Source organism: Ursus arctos, unplaced genomic scaffold (genome assembly GCF_023065955.2).
Source record: "Ursus arctos isolate Adak ecotype North America unplaced genomic scaffold, UrsArc2.0 scaffold_34, whole genome shotgun sequence".
Classification (NCBI taxonomy): domain Eukaryota; kingdom Metazoa; phylum Chordata; class Mammalia; order Carnivora; family Ursidae; genus Ursus; species Ursus arctos.
The window spans coordinates 30,896,610-30,919,304 of record NW_026623030.1 but is presented as its reverse complement, the minus strand read 5'-3'; the positions used below and the strand labels follow the sequence as shown (position 1 = coordinate 30,919,304).

At 54.1% G+C, this 22,695-nt stretch overlaps 1 protein-coding gene across 1 annotated transcript in view; it reads left to right on the top strand.

The window, feature by feature from the left end:
- The window catches only part of POLE (DNA polymerase epsilon, catalytic subunit), a 45,097-nt gene that overhangs the window by 1,909 nt on the left and 20,493 nt on the right, over positions 1-22,695 (top strand). Inside the window, exons 2-26 of the mRNA XM_026514635.4 lie at positions 281-422; positions 789-869; positions 1,275-1,319; positions 1,474-1,566; positions 1,875-2,029; positions 3,029-3,170; positions 3,298-3,378; positions 4,151-4,258; positions 4,568-4,678; positions 5,154-5,239; positions 5,537-5,656; positions 6,982-7,114; positions 7,206-7,319; positions 7,450-7,662; positions 7,922-8,029; positions 11,525-11,653; positions 11,728-11,830; positions 11,922-12,068; positions 12,462-12,607; positions 15,518-15,666; positions 16,873-16,965; positions 17,147-17,291; positions 19,617-19,774; positions 20,120-20,315; positions 22,250-22,464. Coding sequence (XP_026370420.3) covers positions 281-422; positions 789-869; positions 1,275-1,319; positions 1,474-1,566; positions 1,875-2,029; positions 3,029-3,170; positions 3,298-3,378; positions 4,151-4,258; positions 4,568-4,678; positions 5,154-5,239; positions 5,537-5,656; positions 6,982-7,114; positions 7,206-7,319; positions 7,450-7,662; positions 7,922-8,029; positions 11,525-11,653; positions 11,728-11,830; positions 11,922-12,068; positions 12,462-12,607; positions 15,518-15,666; positions 16,873-16,965; positions 17,147-17,291; positions 19,617-19,774; positions 20,120-20,315; positions 22,250-22,464 — 3,213 coding nt within the window. The remainder of the gene's footprint in view (positions 1-280; positions 423-788; positions 870-1,274; positions 1,320-1,473; positions 1,567-1,874; positions 2,030-3,028; positions 3,171-3,297; positions 3,379-4,150; positions 4,259-4,567; positions 4,679-5,153; positions 5,240-5,536; positions 5,657-6,981; positions 7,115-7,205; positions 7,320-7,449; positions 7,663-7,921; positions 8,030-11,524; positions 11,654-11,727; positions 11,831-11,921; positions 12,069-12,461; positions 12,608-15,517; positions 15,667-16,872; positions 16,966-17,146; positions 17,292-19,616; positions 19,775-20,119; positions 20,316-22,249; positions 22,465-22,695) is intronic.

Genomic DNA, 22,695 nt, shown 5'->3' with positions numbered 1-22,695 from the left:
CTGTACATTTTTACTGTCCTGTAAGGCAGCGGCATCTAGCCACGATGGTCATTTTTATTAGCGTTCTGGTTACAGAGTGGAACAGGTTTTGAGGCGCCTGCTCCAGTCATGTTTCCCATGACTTCTGTTACTTTAATGAACAGTTTTGCCAAATTCGAGGTTTTTCAGGGATACGTCTACTGTGTTGCATCCAAAACGCTTACACTGGGTGCACTGGGGTTGCGGGAATGGATAGAGTGATGTTCAGTGAAGACAGGATTTCCCTCCTCCTTTCATTCAGGGATGATGGCCCCTCTTCCTCTGTCTCGGCTCTTAAGCGCCTGGAGCGCAGTCAGTGGACGGATAAGATGGATTCGCGGTTTGGATTTGAGAGGCTCAAGGAGCCCGGCGAGAAGACAGGCTGGCTGGTCAACATGCACCCTGTAAGCCCCTGGCAGCTGCACCCTCCCTGTGGCTTAGGCCTTTGAAGAGTGGGTGGTGCGGGTGGAGGTGGGATTGTCCCTGGCTGTCCTTTCTTCTGCATCACTGGGCTGTAAAGAGGCTGCTGGGAAGACGGAGCTGAGCGGGGTCCCCGTGAACCTATAACAGGTTTCTAAGAATGAGGGAGAGAGGGAGAGAAATCCTCGCTTGGAAGATGTTGCGATGTGATTCTTGTGAATGGGGAATGTTTATGTGGGGGTGGAGAAAGATTTCGTTTCTGTGCTCAGTTTCCCAGAGAGTAGGGGCAAGAGGGTTCTTATACTGCGTGGAGGATAACTTGGTGCCCGTGTTGACTGATTCTTTTGTAGACTGAGATTTTAGATGAAGACAAACGCTTAGTCAGTGCAGTGGATTACTACTTTATTCAGGATGATGGGAGCAGATTTAAGGTAAGCTCCTGAGCCCCAAGAAGCTAAGACCCACTCAGTGATGAGATGTACTGGGTCCAAAATGGCAGGTGTTCATTTAGCTGGGAGGAGAGGGGTTGAGGGGCTTCTGGTGTGCAGTTGCCCGAAGCCTGTTGGGGACATGGGCCCTTGGAGCTGCATGGGTCTCCACGTAAGATGTCATAAGAGACCCAGCTCGGAAAGACTGAAAGAGAGTTTTGTCTCTCTCAGACTTCTGTCCCTGCTGAACACGCAGGTGCTAATTCCCGACTACGTCATCCTGTAAGAGATGTCAAGGTCAAAGATGGGTTGGATCTGGGCTGCTTGTGGGTATAGCAGCAAACAGCTTGTCTTCACTCTTCTTTTTTTCTTTCTCATTGTCCCTGAATGGGTTGGTGGCTCTTGCAGGTGGCCTTGCCCTACAAGCCATATTTCTACATTGCAACCAGAAAGGTAAGTCTGTGATCCATAGAATCAGGTCACATGACCTGTGCCTCATTTTATGGGGGGGCACCAGAACTGAAAGCAAAGAGGCCTCTAGAGAAACACGCAAGGAAGACAATAGATTTTACTAAGAGGAAGTCCTTTCATTCTGATCTTGATTTAGGGTTGTGAACGAGAAGTTTCATCTTTCCTCTCCAAGAAGTTTCAGGGTAAAATTGCTAAAGTAGAGACTGTCCCCAAAGAGGATCTGGACTTGGTGAGTATCACCTGGACCCTCCAGGGTAAATGAGGCTGGTCTGCCCTGCCCTGGGGCGAGATGGGAAGAGGCCAAGTTTAGCACCTGTGGGATGGTATATGAATGCTGGGGCTTTGGTGACTGTCCATACATCCTCGTGGAGAACTCCAGTGGTTTAGTTGTGCCACATGCAGAGTTGGTCAAGATGCTTTGGACTTACCAACTTTTCTACTCATGTATTTACATTTGAGTTGTTCTCCCGTTATTTTCTTACCCAAACAAAGTCCTTTTTCTCTTGAACTCATGAGCACGATCTCATCACTTCGTAGCCAAATCACTTGGTGGGTTTGAAGCGAAATTACATTAAGCTGTCCTTCAACACCGTGGAGGATCTTGTCAGAGTGAGGAAGGACGTCTCCCCTGCTGTGAAGAAGAACCGGGAGCAGGGCCATGCCAGTGATGCGTACACAGCTATGCTCTCCAGGTAAGCCTTCTCATAAGCAGAGCAGCCAGGCAGTCCACAAGGACCGTTTCCCATTTTTCCTAAGTTGACAAGATGGGTAGGAAGCAGGAAAACTCAGCAATGAAGTTACCTTAAGGATTGGTTCTGTTCAGTGTAGAAACACTTGCAAGCAATTAGGTAGAATTTCTTTTTTTAACTTTTAGTTTATTTATTTTTATTTATCTATCTATTTTTTTGAGAGAGAACAAGAGAGCGTGAGCAGGGGGGAGGGGCAGAGGGAGAGGGAGAGGGAGAGAGAGAATCCTAAGCAGGCTCCACACCCAGTCCGGAGCCCAACGTGGGGCTCCACTTCACCATCTTGAGATCATGACCTGAGCCAAAATCAAGAGGCGGGCCCTCGACCAAGCCACCAGGTGCCCCAGTGTAGGTAGAATTTCTTATGTGCTGTGTTTGTGTTAAATAAACGGTGGTTTCCTGGCTTGTGTTTTAGCTTACCTCTTTCTTACATAGGGTGGGTTTGTGGCTCCGAAGTTGAGTTGCTGTAATAATACCAACGTTGTGGATTCCCAGTGACACCACTTTTTTTTTTTTTTTTAAGATTTATTTATTAGAGAGAGAGAGAGTGTGAGCATGGGGAGGGGCAGAGGGAGGGAGAGAATCCCAAGCTGACTCGCTGCTGAGCAGGGAGGGGAGCCCGATGCGGGGCTCCATCCCAGGACCCTGAGATCATGGCCTGAGCCAAAGGCAGATGCTTAACTCACTGAGCTGCCCAGGCGCCCCAATTTTTTAAATTTTTAACTTACATCCTATAAAATACATGTTCTAAGTGTGCATGGAATTTCCTGTGTCCTGCTGCTTGTGGGAAGGTGTCATCTCAGGTCATTCTTTAAGAAGGGCCTGTCTGGTCATCTCTGCCACCTCGATTTACCTTCTGTGTTTACTCCACGCGGGCTCTGGTCTTCCCCCTATTCTGACCCCGAGCAGAGTACAGTTGAGTAAGCTGGCCTCTCTGTTTTGCAGTGTTCTGCAAGGGGGCAGTGTGGTTATCGACGAAGAGGAAGCCTCTAAGAAGGTCACCGACCAGCTGGACAACGTTGTGGATATGCGAGAGTATGACGTGCCCTACCACATCCGCCTCTCCATCGACCTGAAGATCCACGTGGTGAGGGGGCTGTCCCTTTTGGGCAGCCGCACAGGCAGGAGGTGACCCTGAAAGGATACATCCGTGGAGAAACACACCTCCCGGGACAGACGCAGAGCTCTTTATTAATGTGCTACCCGTCCTGCAGGCTCATTGGTACAACGTCAGATACCGAGGAAGTGCCTTTCCTGTGGAAATCTCCCGACGAGATGACCTTGTTGAACGACCCGTGAGTACTGCTTGCATTTCCTCCATCCTGACTTTTCCACTTGTTTCTGGAAAGATCTCACTCGGTGCTGAAGGATGAGTTTGAGTCGGAGATTTGTTTTTTTCTTTTTCCTCAAATACTTTCTTTAGAAAGTTGTAAAAAAATCTTGTGTGTGTGTGTGTGTGTGTGTGTGTGTGTGTGTGTGTGTGTTTCTGACCGAGTATAATTTCCCTTTGTGCTTACTCAACACCATGTGATGTTGTGTTTGAGCTGGGCTGGATCTGAACATTTGAGGGAAAGCTCTGATTTCCATTTTGGGTGGTTGATAGTGAAGTGATGTGGTGAAAAATGGATTCATAACCGGAAGGCCTGGGTTTAGGGATGGCTTTGTGTTCTTGGGCAAGTCTGTATTCCTGTTTTCTCATTTCCAAAACAGAGATGTGAGCTCTGTACCACGATCTCCTATCTGGGTTGTCATAAAGGTCAAAATAAGGTCATGCATTTTCAAGCACGTTGAGACTCAAATGTTCTATAATTCTAGGATTTTCCTATCATGGTCTAACCTCTTGTATGTGTCTAAATTTTTATACCATCAGTGAGTCATGGCATTCTTGAAACAGCTCAGTCAACCCCAAAATGCCTGTCTCACTTCTTTTGGAGCCTCTCCCTATGGCAGCTTGACTCTTTTAGCAGCTGGAGGTGGAGGTGAAGGTGGTGGGGTGAGAAGACCACTGGGATCTCTAGAGCGCGGCTTGGTTTCTGTCCAACGTCATGAGACATTGTGTCCCTGCAGGACCCTGTGGTTTTGGCATTTGACATCGAGACGACCAAACTGCCCCTCAAGTTTCCCGACCCTGAGACCGACCAGATTATGATGATTTCCTATATGATTGATGGTCAGGTAAGTGGTTCCTTTTGGGATGTAAGCTTCGTAGGAGCAGGAACCTTGTCTCGTCCCTAAAACAGAGCAGCATCCACCCTATGCTTAGTATATTTTGGGTGAAAAATTAGTGAGTCAGTCCAGAACAGTGAACAAACAAGCCATGATCCTTCCAATAGAAGCTTGAGACATATGGGGCTCTTCCTGGGAGAGCTGGCGTGCCTTCCCATTGCTGTAGATTCCTGTGGCAGGAGCTCCTGGGCCACGAGTGGAAGGTGTGTTTTGGCTTCGTGTGTCCTAACTCGCGCCGATGGCTCGTGTGCGTCCCAGGGCTACCTCATCACCAACAGGGAGATCGTTTCAGACGATGTTGAAGATTTCGAGTTCACCCCTAAGCCAGAGTACGAAGGACCTTTTTGTGTCTTCAATGAACCAGACGAGGTAAAGAGGTGTCCCTTGGTGGGGCGCCTGGGTGGTTCATTCGGTGAAGCGTCTGCCTTCGGCTCAGGTCATGATCTCAGGGTCCTGGATCGACCCATGGTCGGGGTCCCTGCTCAGCAGGGAGTCTGCTTCTCCCTCTCCCTCTGCCTGCTGCTCCCCCTGCTTGTGCCCTCTCTCTAGATCTATCAAAAATAAATAAAATCTTAAAAAAAAAAAAAAAGAGGTGTCCTTTGGGATACTGCCTCATATTTGGGGTGAAATGGGAGGTAGAAGACTTGGCGCTCATGTAATCAGAACGGCCCTGTGCTGGACGGGGTGTTTAGCAGTGGGGTCCTCGTTCACACTGGAGGCACGGGGTGGGTATGGAAATGAAGCAGTGACATGAGGCCCTGCTTTTCCTAAACTTGGGGAGGGGTGCTAGGAAATAGCTCAAAGAGAAACAAACCCTCTGACAGCTAAGAATCATTGAATTCAGGGTCATCTAATCCAGAGATGGTTTGAACATGTCCAGGAGACCAAACCCACCATCATGGTCACCTACAACGGGGACTTTTTTGACTGGTAAGTCTAATGTCTTAATTGTGTCTGGTGAGTCTTAATTGTGGGTAACTAAGATGTGTTTGGGAGGGGATGTTGCATGGCGGTGTGACAACGGTAAAGATGGAAAGAAAGTGTTTGGGAGAGGAAGGAAGGGTGGGAGGAGTGCTGGTTGGTGGCCTGAGACGCACCTCACCCCATTTGAGGAGAAGTGGGTGTGGGGTTCCTGGGTCTGTTGGGGGTCTGCTGGGGGCAATCTTCCTGTCTCTGAGAGAACTAAAGTGTAACTGCTTGTGCCCGTCTGTCTGCCCTCATCCCCAGGCCGTTTGTGGAGGCCAGAGCGGCGATCCACGGACTGAGCATGTACCAGGAGATAGGGTTCCAGAAGGACAGCCAGGGGGAGTACAAGGCATCCCAGTGCATTCACATGGACTGTCTCAGGTGGGCCCCACAGCTCATCGCGCTGTCCCAGGAGGGCCTTCTGCGACTGGGGTCCAGAGCTCCCTTCTTGCACACACTGGTCCTGCCCACCTCCCTTTGAGGGAGGAAGGTGGCTTCTGAGAAGCAGCTCCCATCACCTTCGAGGACAGTGGTGGATGCGGCTCTGGCTGGGTCGGGGGATGTGCTGTCCTTCGTCGTGTGCTCATTATTCCTTCTACCAGCAAACACGTTAATGTCAGACCTGGTGGGGAAGCCAGAGCAGAAAGGCCAGGTGGGGTGAGGTCTTGGTGCTGTGAGAGCACCCCCACAAAGGTGGTGCCACAGCCAGGGGTGTCCAGGCTGGAGATAGGCATTCGAGGGGGCTCAGAGTGCTGAGACGGAAGGCTGAAGAGAAGGGAGATCTTGTGGGCCTCCTGCAGCCTGTGGGGAGGTGAGTTTTGGGGAACCATTGACACATTTAAAGCTTGATCTGTCTTCTCGGCAGCCCTGGTGTTACGTTGCATGGGTTGGAAGGGGCAGGCAGAGTCATAATGAGGACGGGATTGAAGAGGGGTGAACTTAGGGATCCATGGACAGGGGGCCAGGGGCACGTGAGTCACAGGCAGTGTTGGTGCTCAGGGTTTGGGGTGGGTTTCCGGGGGAGGAAGCAGGCCTGGGAACCCCATTCACATGGGGCATGGTGATCGACAGTCTCTCGAGAGGAAAAAAGACAGGTGGGGACCCTCAGAGGAGGTGGCCGTACTGGGAGGCCACGGGGCATTTCTGGGGAGGAGGATGGCAAGTGTGGAGGCCGAGGGAGGTGAGATTAGGTGCAGTCAAGAGGGAGTTATGGGTGCCAGGGACATAGCTGTGTCCATCGTGGGACTGAGTTGAGGGCAGGATGTGGAATGGGCACGGTGGTGAGGGGTACAGGGTTGACTTCCAGTTTCCATGCTGAAGGGACTGTGTAAGTAGAGAATGGGAGTTTAAAAATAGGGCCTGAGGGTGGGGGAGAGCAGGGCAGACTAGCGGCACACACATGACAAGCTGGAGGGGTTGAGGGAGGCCAGAGGGTGCGGGGTCTCACCCCCTGTCTTCGTATTTCTCCAGGAGGGAGAAAGGGAGGGCTGTGGGGCTCGGAGGGTGGGCGCTGGCATTTGCTCGTGTTCGAGGGCACATCCGCGAAGCTGACTGCATCTGGGTGAGAGGCCTCCCGAGGGGCCTGCTCCCTGTGGGGTCTGTTAGGGCTGCGTCTCTCTGGGGTGCGTCCAGCTTTGCCACCTCTCACGGTTCTTGGACTTCGTCTCGGGGTCCTCTCTGACCTTTGCTCTGGTTCTTATTCCCAGGTGGGTGAAGAGGGACAGTTACCTTCCTGTGGGCAGCCACAACCTCAAGGCAGCTGCGAAAGCCAAGCTGGGCTACGACCCCGTGGAGCTGGACCCCGAGGACATGTGCCGGATGGCCACTGAGCAGCCCCAGGCACGTGCCTGCCCTCACTCTGCCGCTCCAGCTCTGATGTGGCCCCTCCGTGGCTCCTCGTTGCTCTGACTCTCCGCTGTTGTCTCCTCAGACTCTGGCCACGTACTCGGTGTCGGACGCGGTGGCCACGTACTACCTGTACATGAAGTACGTCCACCCCTTTATCTTCGCCCTCTGCACCATCATCCCCATGGAGCCTGATGAGGTCAGTGCCTCTCCCGGCCCCGCGTGCCGTTCTCTGCACGCTGCCCCGCGGAGCTGGTCCCAGGCGGCTGACGTGGATGCAGCCGCGGAATTGTGGCGTGTGATTTACAGCCCGGCGTTCCCCCCCATAGGTGCTGCGGAAGGGCTCCGGGACTCTGTGTGAGGCCTTGTTGATGGTGCAGGCCTTCCATGCCAACATCATCTTCCCCAACAAGCAGGAGCAGGAGTTTAACAAGCTGACAGACGACGGTCACGTGCTGGACTCCGAGACCTATGTGGGTGGCCACGTGGAGGCCCTCGAGTCAGGCGTGTTTCGCAGCGACATCCCCTGCCGGTTCAGGATGGTGAGCCCCACCCTGGCCTTCCTGCCGAATGCTTGGTGGGACCCAGAAGCCGCGAGGGCTGCAGTAAAGCCCTCACCCCTCTCTCGCCCTGGGGACTCCTCAGCAGACTTCTTTTGTCCAGCCTGCCCTTGACTAGGGCGCTGCAGGGCAAGTGCTTGACTCCTCTGGAACGTTCTCTGCAGCGTCCTGCCGAGGTAGACTGGTTGGTGCAAGGACAGTCCCCACCTCACTTGTGTCCTTTCTTGGTTGTTTGCACTAGAATCCTGCTGCCTTTGACTTCCTGCTGCAGCGGGTGGAGAAGACCATGCGTCACGCCATCGAGGAAGAGGAGAAGGTGCCCATGGAGCAGGTCACCAACTTCCAAGAGGTAACGCTCCAGGGGGCCGAGAGAAACCATTGTCACGTGCCCTGCCTCGTAGACTGGCTTCTTCCAGTAGCGTGTTTGTTACGCACCTGCTGGTGCTGGTGCTTGGGCCCTGAGACAGAGGACACAGGGTCTCGTCTGGTTGGGGCAGGAGACAGGACAGTGTTGCAGTCACTGCGAATGACCCGACTTAGGGAGGTAGGAGAGTTTCACAAGGAGGTGGAGGGCTCCTCCCTCCAGCACGTGACCGTCATCTGTCAGCAGTTCAAACTGGCTCTTGGAACACCGTGGTGGGCGGATGTGGGACAGAGGTGAGTGCTGGGTCTGAAGCTCAATTCAATTGCACTTTATTTTATAGGCAGTGAGGAGCCATTGGTTTTTATTTTTTGTTGTTAAGGAGACTTTAAAAGTGCTGAGAGTCAGTTCCTACAAGTGACAGAGTAGAACATAGTGACTATGACACCCGTCAAATTAACGGCGAGAAAGCACCATTGACAATGTGCGCCACGCCTGGGGACCCGGGTACCTCCCCGCTTGCTGGCCGTTCTTCGGACGTGGCCTTCTCGGCTGTGTCTGTTAGGCCCTGCTCAGCACTGCGACGTGTTGAGTGGCTCGTGGTTTGGAGTTTTTATCAGTTTAAGGATTGATTTCAAGAAACGTCTCGTAACAGACTCACTAGACAGAGTTCAAGTAAGAATGTGTGTGTGTAGTGTGCAAACTGTGAAGTGCTGCGCAGCTGCTGTCGGCTCCAGCTGCCGTAGGCCCAGGGAGCTGTCAGGACAGCCTGTGAGGAGCGTCCAGGCTAAAAACCAAACGGGAGTTAGCACCTCGGGAGGAGCAGATGCCACTTTCAAGTTGAAGAAGCGGCGATGTGAGACCGAGGTGTGCTGAGCTGAGGCCTCCAGACGCCTGGGGGAGCCCAGTACTGGGCCCCTGGAGGACGGCGGTGTGGCCCGCGCTGTCCGCAGAGTGTTGTAAATGGCAGCCCAGGGTCCTTAGGAAAAGGGCAACAGGCTCACCGCATCGTTTCCCAGGGACCATCCCGTCCCCAGGATGCTGACGGGAGGCGCCAGCTGGGGTGCGCGGCAGCGCTGGGCGTGTCCTCTGGGAACTTGGCTTCCTTCCCTTCTGCCTCCCCAGTAGCATTTCAGAACATGCCTCAGGGTGAAGGATGGAGCGACTGTTCTAATGATTCATTACTAGAATTCAGTTAGAAACAGGACGCGTTAACGCTTCTGGCTGTCCCGTTGTATAGGATAGATGCTCTTCTTCTAGTCATGGTTTCTTACGGGTTCTGGTATGTTTTTTATCTTGACTTCTTTGGAGGGTTTTAAAGAGTTTTTTAATACTAAGGGCAATTTTGTGTTCAAGTGATTTTTCTCACGTGACTACCAAGTTTAACATATTTCATAAAAAAAGACGGCTACTCTCCTGGTTAATCGTTTGTCTATTTAGATGTGTTTGAGTTTACTCCTGACGAAAGCAGAGACGGGCGAACTATAGCCCACGACGGCCGTGTAGCCAGCGAGCGAAGAATGGTTTTTACATTTTTAAAATGTTATTAAAAAAAAAAGAGCATGTGACAGAATGTATAGGCACAAAACCCAAGGTATTTGCCATCTGGTCCTTCACGGAGGTTTGCTGAGGTATTCGAGTAACTACACTGGTGGTGCTCAGACTTGGGGTGCGTTCCCTGGTGGCGTGCACGTTTTGTGCGGACTGAGCTTTGCAGTTAAGCACGTGTTCGTGCTCTGACCTACTTCCATGTTACGTTTTGAGGGGTGGATAACAATACATGGCCGTCAGAAGCCAGGTAGCCTTAGCTTATGTAACTGCGCTGACTTTTTACTTTTTAGGGCGGTGTTTTTATTTCTGGAGGTTCTATTGGTTCTTTTTCTGATGTGCTTTACTTTTTTTTTTTTTTTTTTTGAAACTGGACTCTTGCTTTAGAGTTTTGGTCTGCAGTATTTTTATTATGCTCATTTTCCCACAGTTACCGTAGGAGATGTATTCTCTCAAGTTCTCAGGGGCCTCCTCCTACTGTGTCTGCTCTCAGTCGTGGGGGTCATAGGGGTCACGGGGGTCATGGGGGTGTTCTTCTTACACTCGCTCTGCGATTTGGAATGTGAATTTATACTCAGCAGGGCATCTCAGACGGCCTGCCAGGGGCCGTCAGGTACTTTGATGCGGTTTCTGGCCTGGGGTCCCCTGTCCTGTGGTTCCTTGGCTGAGGGTTCCCAGACCACAGACTTGTTGGAGGTACCAGCCTGTGGTGCCAGGTGCTCAGGGAAGACTTTCTCCAGCAAGAGCCAGAAGAGATGTGATTCTGCTGGGCAGACGTGTTCTGGTTTATCCTTCCATGGAGGTGGGCCCCCGGGGGGTTCTGTGTCATCTCCCTGTTGTGTGCAGGTTGCCTTGCGCTGAGGAGGCATGAGAAATGTGTGGGAGCGCTCACACCGCGGGCCCGGCCGGCCTCGGAAGCGTGTGAGGCTGGGAACTCGGGGCCCAGATTCTCACTCTTCTTGGACAGCAGCGCCTCGTGAACCTCGCTCACTTGTGCAAACACCGGTTCACGCGGAGCCCCTGCTCTCCTCCTGGGAGTCTGAGGTGTGGGTGTGTGCGGGCAGAGGAGCTACGTGACCAACGCCCAGTCGGAATCCTGGCTGCTGGGTCTGCGGGCGCCACGGCGCTTGGCCGCGGCACTCGGCGCGTGTTGTCCTGGTTTGATGCTGGGAGAATTAAGCTCGTCCTAGCTGGAGCCTGACCTCCTCCTGCCTCTGCCCCCACGTTCCTTTCCCTTGGCTGTTTGAGTTCTGTGAGTCACTGTACCTGGGGAGTGGTCCTGGGGACCCTGACACAGGCCTGGCCTCTGCCAGGCATCGCTGAATTAGCTCACTGCCCTGGTTTTGAGTGCACGCTTTGCTTTTGCCCTCTGAGGGTACCTTAGAAGCTCAGTTCAGCATTTACAGGGATAGTTCTCGTGTTTCATGCAGGATATCTAGGTGTTTGGGATGAGGAGGGGTTTTTTGGCTAACAGCTCGGCCTCTGACTGGAAACAAATCTGATTCTGTGGTCTAGCACGGAGGTTCAGAGCGTAGCGTGTGGGCTGGGGGGCCTATGGCTGAGTCCCCGCTGACCTCTTGAGGGTTCTCTCTCAGGTGAGGGGTTGCTGAGGCTGGGGTGTCCCGTGCACACGCCGTGCAGGCACGAGTGGCGCCCAGGAAGAGTGCTGTTCATACTCTAGCCCCGTCCCGCACGCGCTGGCAGACGGCCCTGCCAGGCAAGGCCGCTGACGGTGTTTCACGGTGTGCTCCCAACCCCAAAAGGTCCTCTGGGGTAGAGGCTGCTGCTCCCTGACACGCTGTCCTGCTTAGGGCTCTGTCTCTTCCTGTGAGGTTCCTGTGCCTCCAGATGTTGGTGGCCATCATCTGCTGCCTTCTGGGTCCCACAGTGCTTGCTTGTGACCATCCGTACAGTCTCCTTTGTCCTTTCTCCTAGGTGTGTGATCAGATTAAGACCAAGCTCACCTCCCTGAAAGATGTTCCGAACAGAATAGAGTGTCCCCTTATCTACCACCTGGATGTGGGGGCCATGTACCCCAACATCATCCTGACGAACCGTCTGCAGGTGAGACAGGTTCCCACATCAGAATGGAGCTCTTTCTGCCCAGACCCTAACTGATCCCTTCCTGCCCGCCACAGCCGTCTGCCGTGGTGGACGAGGCCACCTGTGCTGCCTGTGACTTCAACAAGCCGGGAGCAGACTGCCAGAGGAAGATGGCCTGGCAGTGGAGGGGCGAGTTCAGTGAGTGCCACCCCAGGGCTGGGGCAGGGTGGCTAGGCAGGGAGCAGGTGCGCGGGTCCCTGTCACGGACTCCCCTCTGTCACCATCCTAGTGCCAGCCAGCCGCAGCGAGTACCATCGGATCCAGCACCAGCTGGAGTCGGAGAAGTTCCCTCCCTTGACTGCAGAGGGTCCGCCCCGGGCCTTTCACGAGCTGTCCCGCGAGGAGCAGGCTAAATACGAGAAGCGGAGGCTGTCAGGTGAGTGGTTTCCAGACGCGGTGCCTGCTCTGACTTGGGCCTCAGTTGGGCTGTGCTGGTAGGTCACAGCCTGAGGTCAGTTAGACTAGATGTTGCACCAGATGAGATCACTGTGAACTGGTCCTTCCTGCGGCCTTTCTTTATTTTTTCATCAGATGATGACTTCCCCTTCCTGTGCTCTTGGGGAGTTTGGCCCCCTCGCACAGGGCTGTCCTCTCTTTGATGGGATAAACGAGGACGTACCTTTCGGACTTCTCTGCTCCTTCGTGCTAACCCTAGAAAGCTGCACTTGTTGTTGTCTGCTGCTTCCTAGCTTTCTCTGGCCTTGTCCGGGAGGCCTGGCTGCCCCCTGCGTGGAGTCTCTCATGCTCCCCTCTCTCGACTGTGCCTCAGATTACTGCCGGAAGGCGTACAAGAAGATCCACGTGACCAGGGTGGAGGAGCGCCTCACCACCGTCTGCCAGCGGGAGAACTCTTTCTACGTGGACACGGTGCGCGCCTTCCGAGACAGGCGCTACGAGTTCAAGGGTCTCCACAAGGTGAGTGTGACCTTTGTGAGGTCAGAACAGAGCCTAGCTTCTGAGATGAGAATCCTTGCTTGGTGCTGTCTGGGCCGTTGTGACTTCCCCAACTAGGATGTGTGACTCCTGACCTCTGGGCTCTCGTGCGTTTGCAAAGTAACGAGTGCACAGTTGTTTTTAGCTTGGAAGAATTAGAGGCCCGAGGCCTTGGAACTGTTCGAACGGTTGCTTTGGAAGTATTTATTTAGAGCACATGTCAGCACGCTATGGCTGGGCGGGCCGTTTTTATAAAGAAAGTTTTATTGGAACTGAGCTGCGTCCCCCTGCAGTTGGAGGTGAGCAGCTGGAGCAGAAACAGAGGCCGCACGAGTTTGCCAGCCTCTGATGGGAGGAGTGGGAGGCTGATTTACTGACCGGTTTCATCCATCAGGATCAAGGAAGGTACATAGCAACACCTCAGTGATCGGGACAAATAGTAGTGTTATACTTGAGCAAACGGGGCTCTTCCTTCTGAAAGACCTTCTTTCACTGCCGGACTCGGTAAGGTCCCTGCTCTGATAGACTCTTGCCATCACCTTTTATTATTAGTACCTTTTTGCCGTTTTGTTGTGGTAAAATAGACCTAAAACTCAGCGCTTGTAAGTGCACAGCTCTGCGGTATTGGGGGCATTCACACTGCTGTGCGGCCACCCCGTCCCTCCCCAGAACTCTCCGTCTGACGGAACTAAAACCCTGCACCCATTTAACAGTAACCCCCCACCCTACTTTCTGTCTTGGGGTTTAACTCCTGCAGGGCCCTCGGGTGAGTGGCACCACGCCGTGTCTGACCGTGACCGGCTCATTTCCCTCAGCCTCGGGTCCTCGAGGTTCCTCCACGTTGTGCCGGGCGTCAGGCTGAGCGATAGTCCGTTGTGTGTACGCCCCACGTTTTGTTCACCTTCGTCTGTCCACGGGCGCTGGGTCACATCCATGTTTTGGCTGCGTGAACACGGGTGTGCAGATACCTCCTCGGGTCCCTGGTTTCCGTTCTGTTGAGCGCGCACCCAAAGTGTCGGTGCTGGGTCTTACGGGAATTCAGTATTTAATCTTTTGAGGAACCGCGGTACCATCTCCTTTTGTTTCAGTTACGTGACTATTAAGTTTCTTGTTGTGTCTGCCTCTCTTCAGCAAGCACTAAAGTGTGGAGTGTGTTTCTCATTCTTCGGAGCCTGATACATTACCTGACACATCGTAGGTATTTAGTAAATATCTTACTTGTTTTGTTCTCTAAATATCAAGCCTTCAAGAAAATTTTCTTCTCATATTGGATGGGGAGTTTGCTGAAATATTTATGGCCTTCCCTGTGTTTCTTTGTCAGTTGCCCTTACGAGGGGCCTCTTGAGTAGCTCTCGTTACACTAAGTCCGGTTAATTCAGACACAGGCCTGGCTCCTCGTCCTGGGGCATCTTGGCCTCGGGACAGCCAGTCCCATCACGGCAACCCACCCCACCATTCCTGCTAGTGAAGACTTGCTTCTTCGCAGTGAAGCAGGTGGAGCTAATCTGCCCGTGTGAGTCTCACCCCCATCCTGGGGGAGATGTCCTCCAGCCTTGCATCCCAGAAGGTGCGGCCTGTGGGTGTGAAGGCCAAGTGTCACCATGTGCCCCCCTTGGCTGGGGCCCCGCATTCGTGATCCATGGCTTCTGGTCTGATGCAGATTCCGGAGAGCCTTTCATTCATTCCAGATGTTCATTGTCTGTTCTATGCCAGGTGCTCCTGTAGCACCTGGGGGAGTGAAGCTGAGATGTTGTAAAGCGGAAAGAGAAACGTCAAATGTTGGACCACCGTGACAGCATCAGGGACAGACCTGCAGCTCGGGCAGGAGTGAGTTCATGGGCGCCCGTGCCAGTCAGCCTTCCACATGGGCAGTTCTATGGACTTTGACAAAAACATACGATTGTGTAATGGCCACCGCAGTGAAGAGAACATTTCCATTACAACCGTTCAGAGTAGCACAAGGCCCTTGTTAGCTTTATCATGTCCGTCTCAACACGTGGTACGGGATCCGATAAGCAGGTGTTGGTCCATCAGCAGGCTCGTGAGTGAGTTGTTGTCCTGAGATGATGTTGTCTCTGTTGCTGTGCGCTTTGCTCTCTGCCTGTCGGTGCTTTCTGAGTTCTCTTGTTGGAGGAGGCCTGTAAGTCAGCTTGTCCACGGCGTCACGTCAGAGTCAACTGCATAACAAGATGCATATTGGGAGACCCCGGGCCTCTGGGCTGGTGTGAAGCCCCTTTCTCTGTTGCTGGTCTCAGATTGGGTTTCCTTCGTTTCTCTAGCTCACTGTTGGGTTCTGGGTTCTGTCCCAAGAGGCTGACGTTGCCCCAAGTCTCAGTTGTTCAAGTGGGTTGCTGTAGTAGTTTCCCCTTGTCCTTGGTCTCACAAGAAATAAAAATGTGATGTGAATGTGTTCCTTTGTGCTGAGAACTCGTTTCAGGACATCTGCCTTGTACCAGGCAGTGCTAGGTTACCAGTGACTCGGGACACGTGGGAGCCCAGTGTGTGGCTCTGGCCTGGCTGCGGGGTTGTGGGTTGTGCAGACCTGGGAGGGCGTGCAGATCCCATACCCTCGTGAAGTTCCTCAGGGGCAGTGATGGTGTTGTGGTTGAGCAGAATGTCTTTACTCCTAGGAATTGTTGCTGGAGTCTTCGGGGGGTCGGGTCCTGAGACTGCACTTCCCACTGGCTGTGCCCGGACAGAGAGTGGGACAAAGGAAACGTGGCCAGGGGCCAGCACTGGTTTTTCTGCACATGTCTGCGGTCTTCCGTTGTATTGGTTTTTGAAATTCTCTGTAGATTTAAATTTTCAAACCATTAAAACGCTGGGCCACTGACTACGTAAAATGTGAGCTGGAAGAACCCAGGAGGTGATCAGTCTCTGTGTGGTCGCCAGGTGTGGAAGAAGAAGCTCTCCGCGGCCATGGAGCTGGGCGACGCGGCCGAGGTGAAGCGCTGCAAGAACATGGAGGTCCTGTACGACTCGCTGCAGCTGGCGCACAAGTGCATCCTCAACTCCTTCTACGGCTACGTCATGCGTAGAGGGTACGTACGCCCTGAGTCCCTGGAGTCGGCGCCTGCAGGCCTCGCGCTCAGGGAGGCGGGAGACCGCTGGCTAGGGCTGGGGGTTGAGGGGCTGAGGGGCTCGGTGCTGCAGACATGTCGTCTCCGGGTCTGGGGCTGCAGACAGTGCCTTGAGAGTTTCCAGTATGTTTATGTGACGAGGCTGTGGAGAGGGTCCAGGCGGTCACCAAGCAGCACCGCGTTACTGATACGGGTGTGAAGCCCTCTGAGGAGTCAGGAAGGCCAGGAGTGGGGGCCTTAAAGCCAAGGTGGACTGTTTCTGACGGACATGGGACAAGGTGGGATCTGAATGGCGGCTGAGGGCCTTGGAGGGAGCGGGTCTTGGAGGCCCGGCCACTGTGGGTAGGGGTCGTGAGGAGGGTCAGTGTGGCGGCTCTGGAGAAGAAGGAATATGGGGCACTAGAGGTTAGGTTTGAGGGAAAGTCATTTTTTTCTTTGTTGCTTTTTTTTTTTTTTTTTTTAAGATTTATTTACTTATTCCAGAGAGAGTATGTGTGTGCTCACGTGTGTGTGCGATGGGGGGGGTGGGTGTGGGGCAGAGGGAGGGAGAGAGAGTCCCAAGCAGACTTCCCGCTGAGCCTGGAGCCCAATGTGGGCCTCGATCCCATGACCCTGAGATCATGACCTGAGCCAAAACCAAGAGTTGGGACACTTAAGTGAAGTCACCCAGGCGCCCCTAATTTTTTGTTGCTTTTTGATGGCAGAGAAGGAGGGGTGGAAAGCAGGGCTTGAGTGGAGTCCCCAGGGGCAGGAGGGGCGGGCCTCAGGTTGCCTGACGCCTCCCGGTGAGACCTGGTTTGGGGGCAGTGAGGCAGGCGTCTGGCAGGAAGCCAAGGACGTCTGTGGGCTTGTGTTTTCCCTGAGAAGTCAGGATGAGCGTGGGGTCTGGGAGATGGAGAGGGCATGAAATGGTGCTGGGGACCATGGAAGAGGGCTCACGGGGACGCGTGACCATCTGGTGCTGAGGGAGCTGCTGCACTGGTGGCCTGCTGCGTCTTCCAGCCCTGGGCCTGGGAGGCAGAAGAGTGTCCCCAGCATGGAGCTCAGTTCCTCCGTGGTTCTCCCGCCCTGCTTCAGACGCCCCCTTCTCCATGTCCTCCTGACCTCCTCTAGTGACCCTTCGAGGGGAGCCCCACCTGCCCCCCAGGCTGTGACTGTCTTTCTCAGGGCCCGCTGGTACTCCATGGAGATGGCAGGCATTGTCTGCTTCACGGGGGCCAACATCATCACCCAGGCACGGGAGCTGATCGAACAGATCGGGTGAGTGCTGCACTCTGGTCAGCCGCCAGGAGCAGGGAAGGCTGGGGGCAAGGACGGGGAGCGAGTGCGTGGGCCTTGTGTTTCATGGGTCCGCGGCCAGGAAGGGCCTTTACACCGGTTCTCCCTACGTGGAGGCCGCGGTCCGATATCCATGTGACCTAGTTTCTCTCTTTCTCTGAAGGAGGCCCCTGGAGCTGGACACAGATGGAATATGGTGCGTCCTGCCCAACAGCTTCCCTGAAAACTTTGTCATCAAGACGGCCAGTGTGAAAAAGCCCAAGGTGACCATTTCCTACCCCGGGGCCATGTTAAACATCATGGTCAAGGTGAGCCTGGGTCTCCAGGGAGGGCCTGCCGTCTGGGCCTGGATTCCTGGGACCCCCACTCTGATGGGGATTTGGGAGGGGACGGCGTTGACTCTCATGCTTACGTGTTTCCTTCCGAACATCAGACCAGCCTGCCTGTGCCGTTCGGTCTTTCCTGTAACCCGAGGATCTGTACAGAGCGGCTGTGCTCGCACTGGAGTGAGCCTTCCCCCATAGCACAGCGTCCGACTGTTGCGCTTTTAACTTTTGATTTTGAAATAGTGTTAGCCTTACGGAAGAGTCCTGACGGTAGCACAGAGATCTGTACTACCCTTCAGTCTGCTTCTTCTACTGTTAGCGTCTGCACACCGTGGCACAGTGATCACAGCTAAGGGGTTCGCGCTGACACAACACTGTAACCAAGCCAGGGACCTTCTTTGCATTTCCCGCGTCTCCCAGGCTCCGTCCTGCGCGTGCTGGTCCTTTCTCCTCAGTGCCCTGTCTTCAGGGAGAACTGGCCTCGTGCTTATTGGCCGCCTCTCATTTGCATTTGTCTGTTGCTCCTGTCATTAGGATGAGGTCGTTAGCATTTTTGAAGGAATGCTAGAGGTGACGTGCCTGCTGTTTCATCCTGTTGCCGCTTGATGTCAGGGTCTGCACTTCTGACCACCCCCCATCCCGCCCACTGTCCCGCTCACCTTCCCGCTGCTGCAGGGGCAGTTATCGGGCACACACCCTGGGGGGGAGGTGTCAGACAGTCTGGCCGCCTGTTAAAACTACCAGAGCCTTGGGGCGCCTGGGTGGCTCAGTCGGTGAAGCGTCTGCCTTCAGCTCAGGGCGTGATCCCAGGGTCCTGGGATCCTCCCTGCTCTGCTGGGAGCCCGCTTCTCCCTCTCCCACTCCCCCTGCTTGTGTTCCCTCTCTCGCTGGCTGTCTCTCTGTCAAATAAATAAATAAAATCTTAAAAAATAAAACAAAACAAAAAAACTACCAGAGCCTTGAAGGAACATTGGAGGAGATACTTGAGACGATGCACATGTCCCGTGTCTCCCTAGTTTTCACTGGTTTGAGTGTCTGCTGCTGGTTCTGTGTGGCTTTCCCCTCCCCTGCCGGTACATGTATTAATTGGAATCTTGTAAGGAAGCCTGCCCACCGTCCTTCCCCACTTACCCGCTGCCTAGCCATGTGCTTAGTTGCGTGCTGGTGTGTTTCGTCTGCGTGTTCCTCTGTGGCCGCTGGGGGCTTCTTCACATTTGCCCACGTATTCTAGACACATGCCTCTGTTCCGTGGTTTGGGTTCAGGCTTGCACTTTCTTTTTTGAGTAGCACTTTCTTACTTCCTGGCCTGTAAGGTGCTCCCACCTCATCTTGAGTTTCCCAGTCTTGGCCCTGAAATCAGCCGTTTCTCTAAGGAGCCGGGTTGCTTTTACTGGAGAGGGTGTTAGAAACCAAGGTCAGGTGCAGATGCTCCTTGCTGCTGGGTGTTAGTGCTTCTAGCTGCTCTCAGCAGATCGAGCCAGGAGAGACGTGATGCCTGATATCTCCCTCGCCCACACACGCATCTGGATTTATTTCTCTGTCCGCGTGTGCACTTTAAAATAGAGAACGTGAGTCCACAGTGATCTGTCCTGCCCCAATCTAGTCCCCTTTCTCATTAGCAATTTCTTTCTCATGTGGTGAGAAGCCTGTCCCTCATTTTCTTGGTGTGTTTATTGGTTGAGCCCTAGTGTGTGTGCACCGTGGCTTTGGGATTGTGCCGTCAAGTGCAGTGAACTTACCGGCTAAGGCTCAGTGTGTGTGTGTAGCTGTTTCCGTCTTTGGTCTGCCCTACCCTGTCAGGACAGGGTTTGCCAGAGTGACTTCAGTTGGAATTCAGCAGGATTCTACACAATGCAGTTGGGCTCATGTCTTCTAGTCTGCGGTCCCTCTGGGGGTTCCTAGTATCGGCTGAATGCTTCACTCTTGATGGAGTGCAGTTCTGTGGGTTCTGACCCACACAGAGTCATGTCTCCACCACCGCAGAGCAACACAGAACAGTTCCTGAGTGCTGTTCCTTTATCATCAGCCCTAGACTCTGGCGACCCAGTGTGTTCTCTGCAATAATGCTCCTGCCTTCTCCAGAATGTCCTGGGAATGGAAACAAGTTGTATAAGCTTCTGGGCTCCCTAGAATGCATTTTGGTTCATCTACATCTGACGTGTGTCAGAACTTAACCTCTTTCTCTGGCTGAGTGGTGTCCATTGCACAGAAGAGGCCCAGTTTGCTGGTCCAGCCAGTCCTCAGAGGACAAATGTCAGTTCCAGAATGGTGGGAGTGAGGCAGCCCCCGCTTCCCCCTGTTTTGCAGGAGGGCTTTACCAACGATCAGTACCAGGAGCTGACTGAGCCGTCCTCACTCACCTATGTCACCCGCGCAGAGAACAGCATCTTTTTCGAGGTTGACGGACCGTACCTTGCCATGATCCTTCCAGCCTCCAAGGAAGAAGGCAAGAAACTGAAGAAGAGGTAGGAATCCCATAGCGTTCGGGTTTGGGAAGAAAACGAACAGATGAGAGTTCACAGCCATCCAGGAAGTGGACCAGGAGGCCAGAAGGGAGTAGTTCTGTTTTTTGACCTTTTTGATTCCATTCGGAAAGGTGTTGTCAACATGAGCACTGTCAGCGCTGCTCTCCACCTGTTAGATCTGGTTCCGCAGGCTGCAGGCCCTTACGTCGTTCTTCCGTCAGAAACACGAGCCTCCAGGTGGAGAGATGTTTGCTGCCTGGCAGATGCTAGAGGAGAGGGTCGGTCGGAGGGCCAGTGGCGCGCAGCCAACATCCCGTTGACTGCCGTGCTCGCCTGTGGTTCCAGATACGCCGTCTTCAATGAGGATGGCTCCCTGGCTGAGCTAAAGGGCTTCGAGATCAAGCGCCGAGGGGAGCTGCAGCTGATCAAGATCTTCCAGTCCTCCGTGTTCGAGGCCTTCCTTAAGGGCAGCACGCTGGAAGACGTGTACGGCTCTGTTGCCAAGGTGGCTGATTACTGGCTGGACGTGCTGTACAGCAAAGTAAGGCTGCCCTCCTCCTTCCCGGGCTGCGAGGGTCCCTGGGCTCCTGGAGAGCAGGGTGGGTCAGGGCTAACTCTGACCAAACTCCAGGACTTCTTTAGTTCTGGTGCCTCTGGAATCCCGTGTCCAGTGACAGAATGCTATGAAGGGAACAAATGGCACAGTGAGAGCAGCTGTAAGAGATAATTTACCAGTGATCGCATCACCTTCTCTGATTTTCAGGATCCCTGTAAATGAGCATGTATTTCCCACAGTTTATGTATTTATTTATTTTTTTAGATTTTATTTATTCATTTGACAGAGAGAGAGACAGCCAGCGAGAGAGGGAACACAAGCAGGGGGAGTGGGAGAGGAAGAAGCAGGCTCACAGTGGAGGAGCCTGACGTGGGGCTTGATCCTGTAACGCCGGGATCACGCCCTGAGCCGAAGGCAGACGCCCAACCGCTGTGCCACCCAGGCGCCCCTCCACAGTTTAAACAACAGGGCTGGCTTCCCTTTGAAAATATCTTCTCAGGGAATTTATTGTCTCTGTTGCTTGTTCGTCTGTATTTCATTGCGTTTGTGTTACTTAACTCACAACTACCCACTACTCTTGGGTGTCAGATAGGCTTCTGCTCTCCACCTCTGTAATGTGGCCTTGAACATCTTTGTACAGATGCTTTCCCTCCTCTCTTGTGTTGTTTGCTAAGAGGAGAGTTTCCGAGTGAAAGAAATACTGGAATATCCCGGAACATTGTTCTGCCTTCCTCTGCCTTTCTGCCTTTGTGGGCCGCTGTAGCTCGGCATTTTGTCTTGTTCTGTACTGTTGACCCGTACATGAGAGTAAGCACCAACAGAGAGAAACACACGAACAGGAGCAAGCAAATCTTACAGGATGTCTGGGCCAAGAGGTCGGGGTGCGGGAGCAGTGGGGACCAAGAGGTCAGGGGTGCGTGTGTGCGGAGCAGTGGGGGCCAGAGATCAGGGGTGCGTGTGCGTGGAGCAGTGGGGGCTGGAGGTCAGGGGTGCGTGTGCGTGGAGCAGTGGGGGCTGGAGGTCAGGGGTGCGTGTGCGTGGAGCAGTGGGGGCTGGAGGTCAGGGGTGCGTGTGCGTGGAGCAGTGGGGGCTGGAGGTCAGGGGTGCGTGTGCGTGGAGCAGTGGGGGCCGGAGGTCAGGGGTGCGTGTGCGTGGAGCAGTGGGGGCCGGAGGTCAGGGGTGCGTGTGCGTGGAGCAGTGGGGGCCGGAGGTCAGGGGTGCGTGTGCGTGGAGCAGTGGGGGCCGGAGGTCAGGGGTGCGTGTGCGTGGAGCAGTGGGGGCTGGAGGTCAGGGGTGCGTGTGCGTGGAGCAGTGGGGGCCGGAGGTCAGGGGTGCGTGTGCGTGGAGCAGTGGGGGCCGGAGGTCAGGGGTGCGTGTGCGTGGAGCAGTGGGGGCCGGAGGTCAGGGGTGCGTGTGCGTGGAGCAGTGGGGGCTGGAGGTCAGGGGTGCGTGTGCGTGGAGCAGTGGGGGCCAAGAGGTCAGGGGTGCGTGTGTGCAGGAGCAGAGAGAGCTGTTTGCTGTCAGGCCCCTCCGAGTCCTCATTGCTGAGGACTGCCTCGGCTCCGCACTCGGGCCGTGGCTCTCCAGCTGGCATCGTCTCTCTCTTTGCTCTTTCCTTGCTCCTCCTTTCTCTGTTTTTCTCTTCCTTTTGGGAGGAAAATCACAAGTCTTTCCCCGTTTTCTGTAGCTTTGGTGCTAATGGCTCAGTAAACATTTCTTAACGTTTTCTGTATAGTTCACTGACATGGCAGTTAATGTTTTGTGTTTGGATTTGTAAGTGTTGCTGTTTGCTGGTGTGAGGCAGCCCTGTTGCACGGCTGGAGAAAGTCAAGTGACTGGGGGGGGATGTTGCCGGTGAGTGAGCCTGGGATAGCGCTCCTTTCCTTCTGTGCCATGTTGTGCCCATTGCCTCTCTTCAGGCAGCCAACATGCCGGATTCTGAGCTGTTTGAGCTGATCTCTGAGAACCGCTCCATGTCTCGGAAGCTGGAAGATTATGGGGAGCAGAAGTCCACGTCTATCAGCACAGCCAAGCGCCTGGCTGAGTTCCTGGGGGATCAGATGGTGAAGGACGCGGGGCTGAGCTGCCGCTACATCATCTCCCGGAAGCCCGAGGGGTCTCCCGTCACGGAGAGGTAAGGGTTCCTGAGGTTAAGGATGGGATTGCTTAGGGTCTTGGATGCTTGGATTGGAAGCTTGAGTCAGTGGTGGAACCTCTGACCCTTCGTAGCGAGGTGAGCTTCCTTGGAAAGGGCAGGACGGGACGCCGGGACGGCTCCATCGGTGAAGCGTCTGCCTTCGGCTCTGTCATGATCCCAGGGTCGTGGGATCGAGCCCCGCACTGGGCTCCCTGCTTGGTAGAGAGC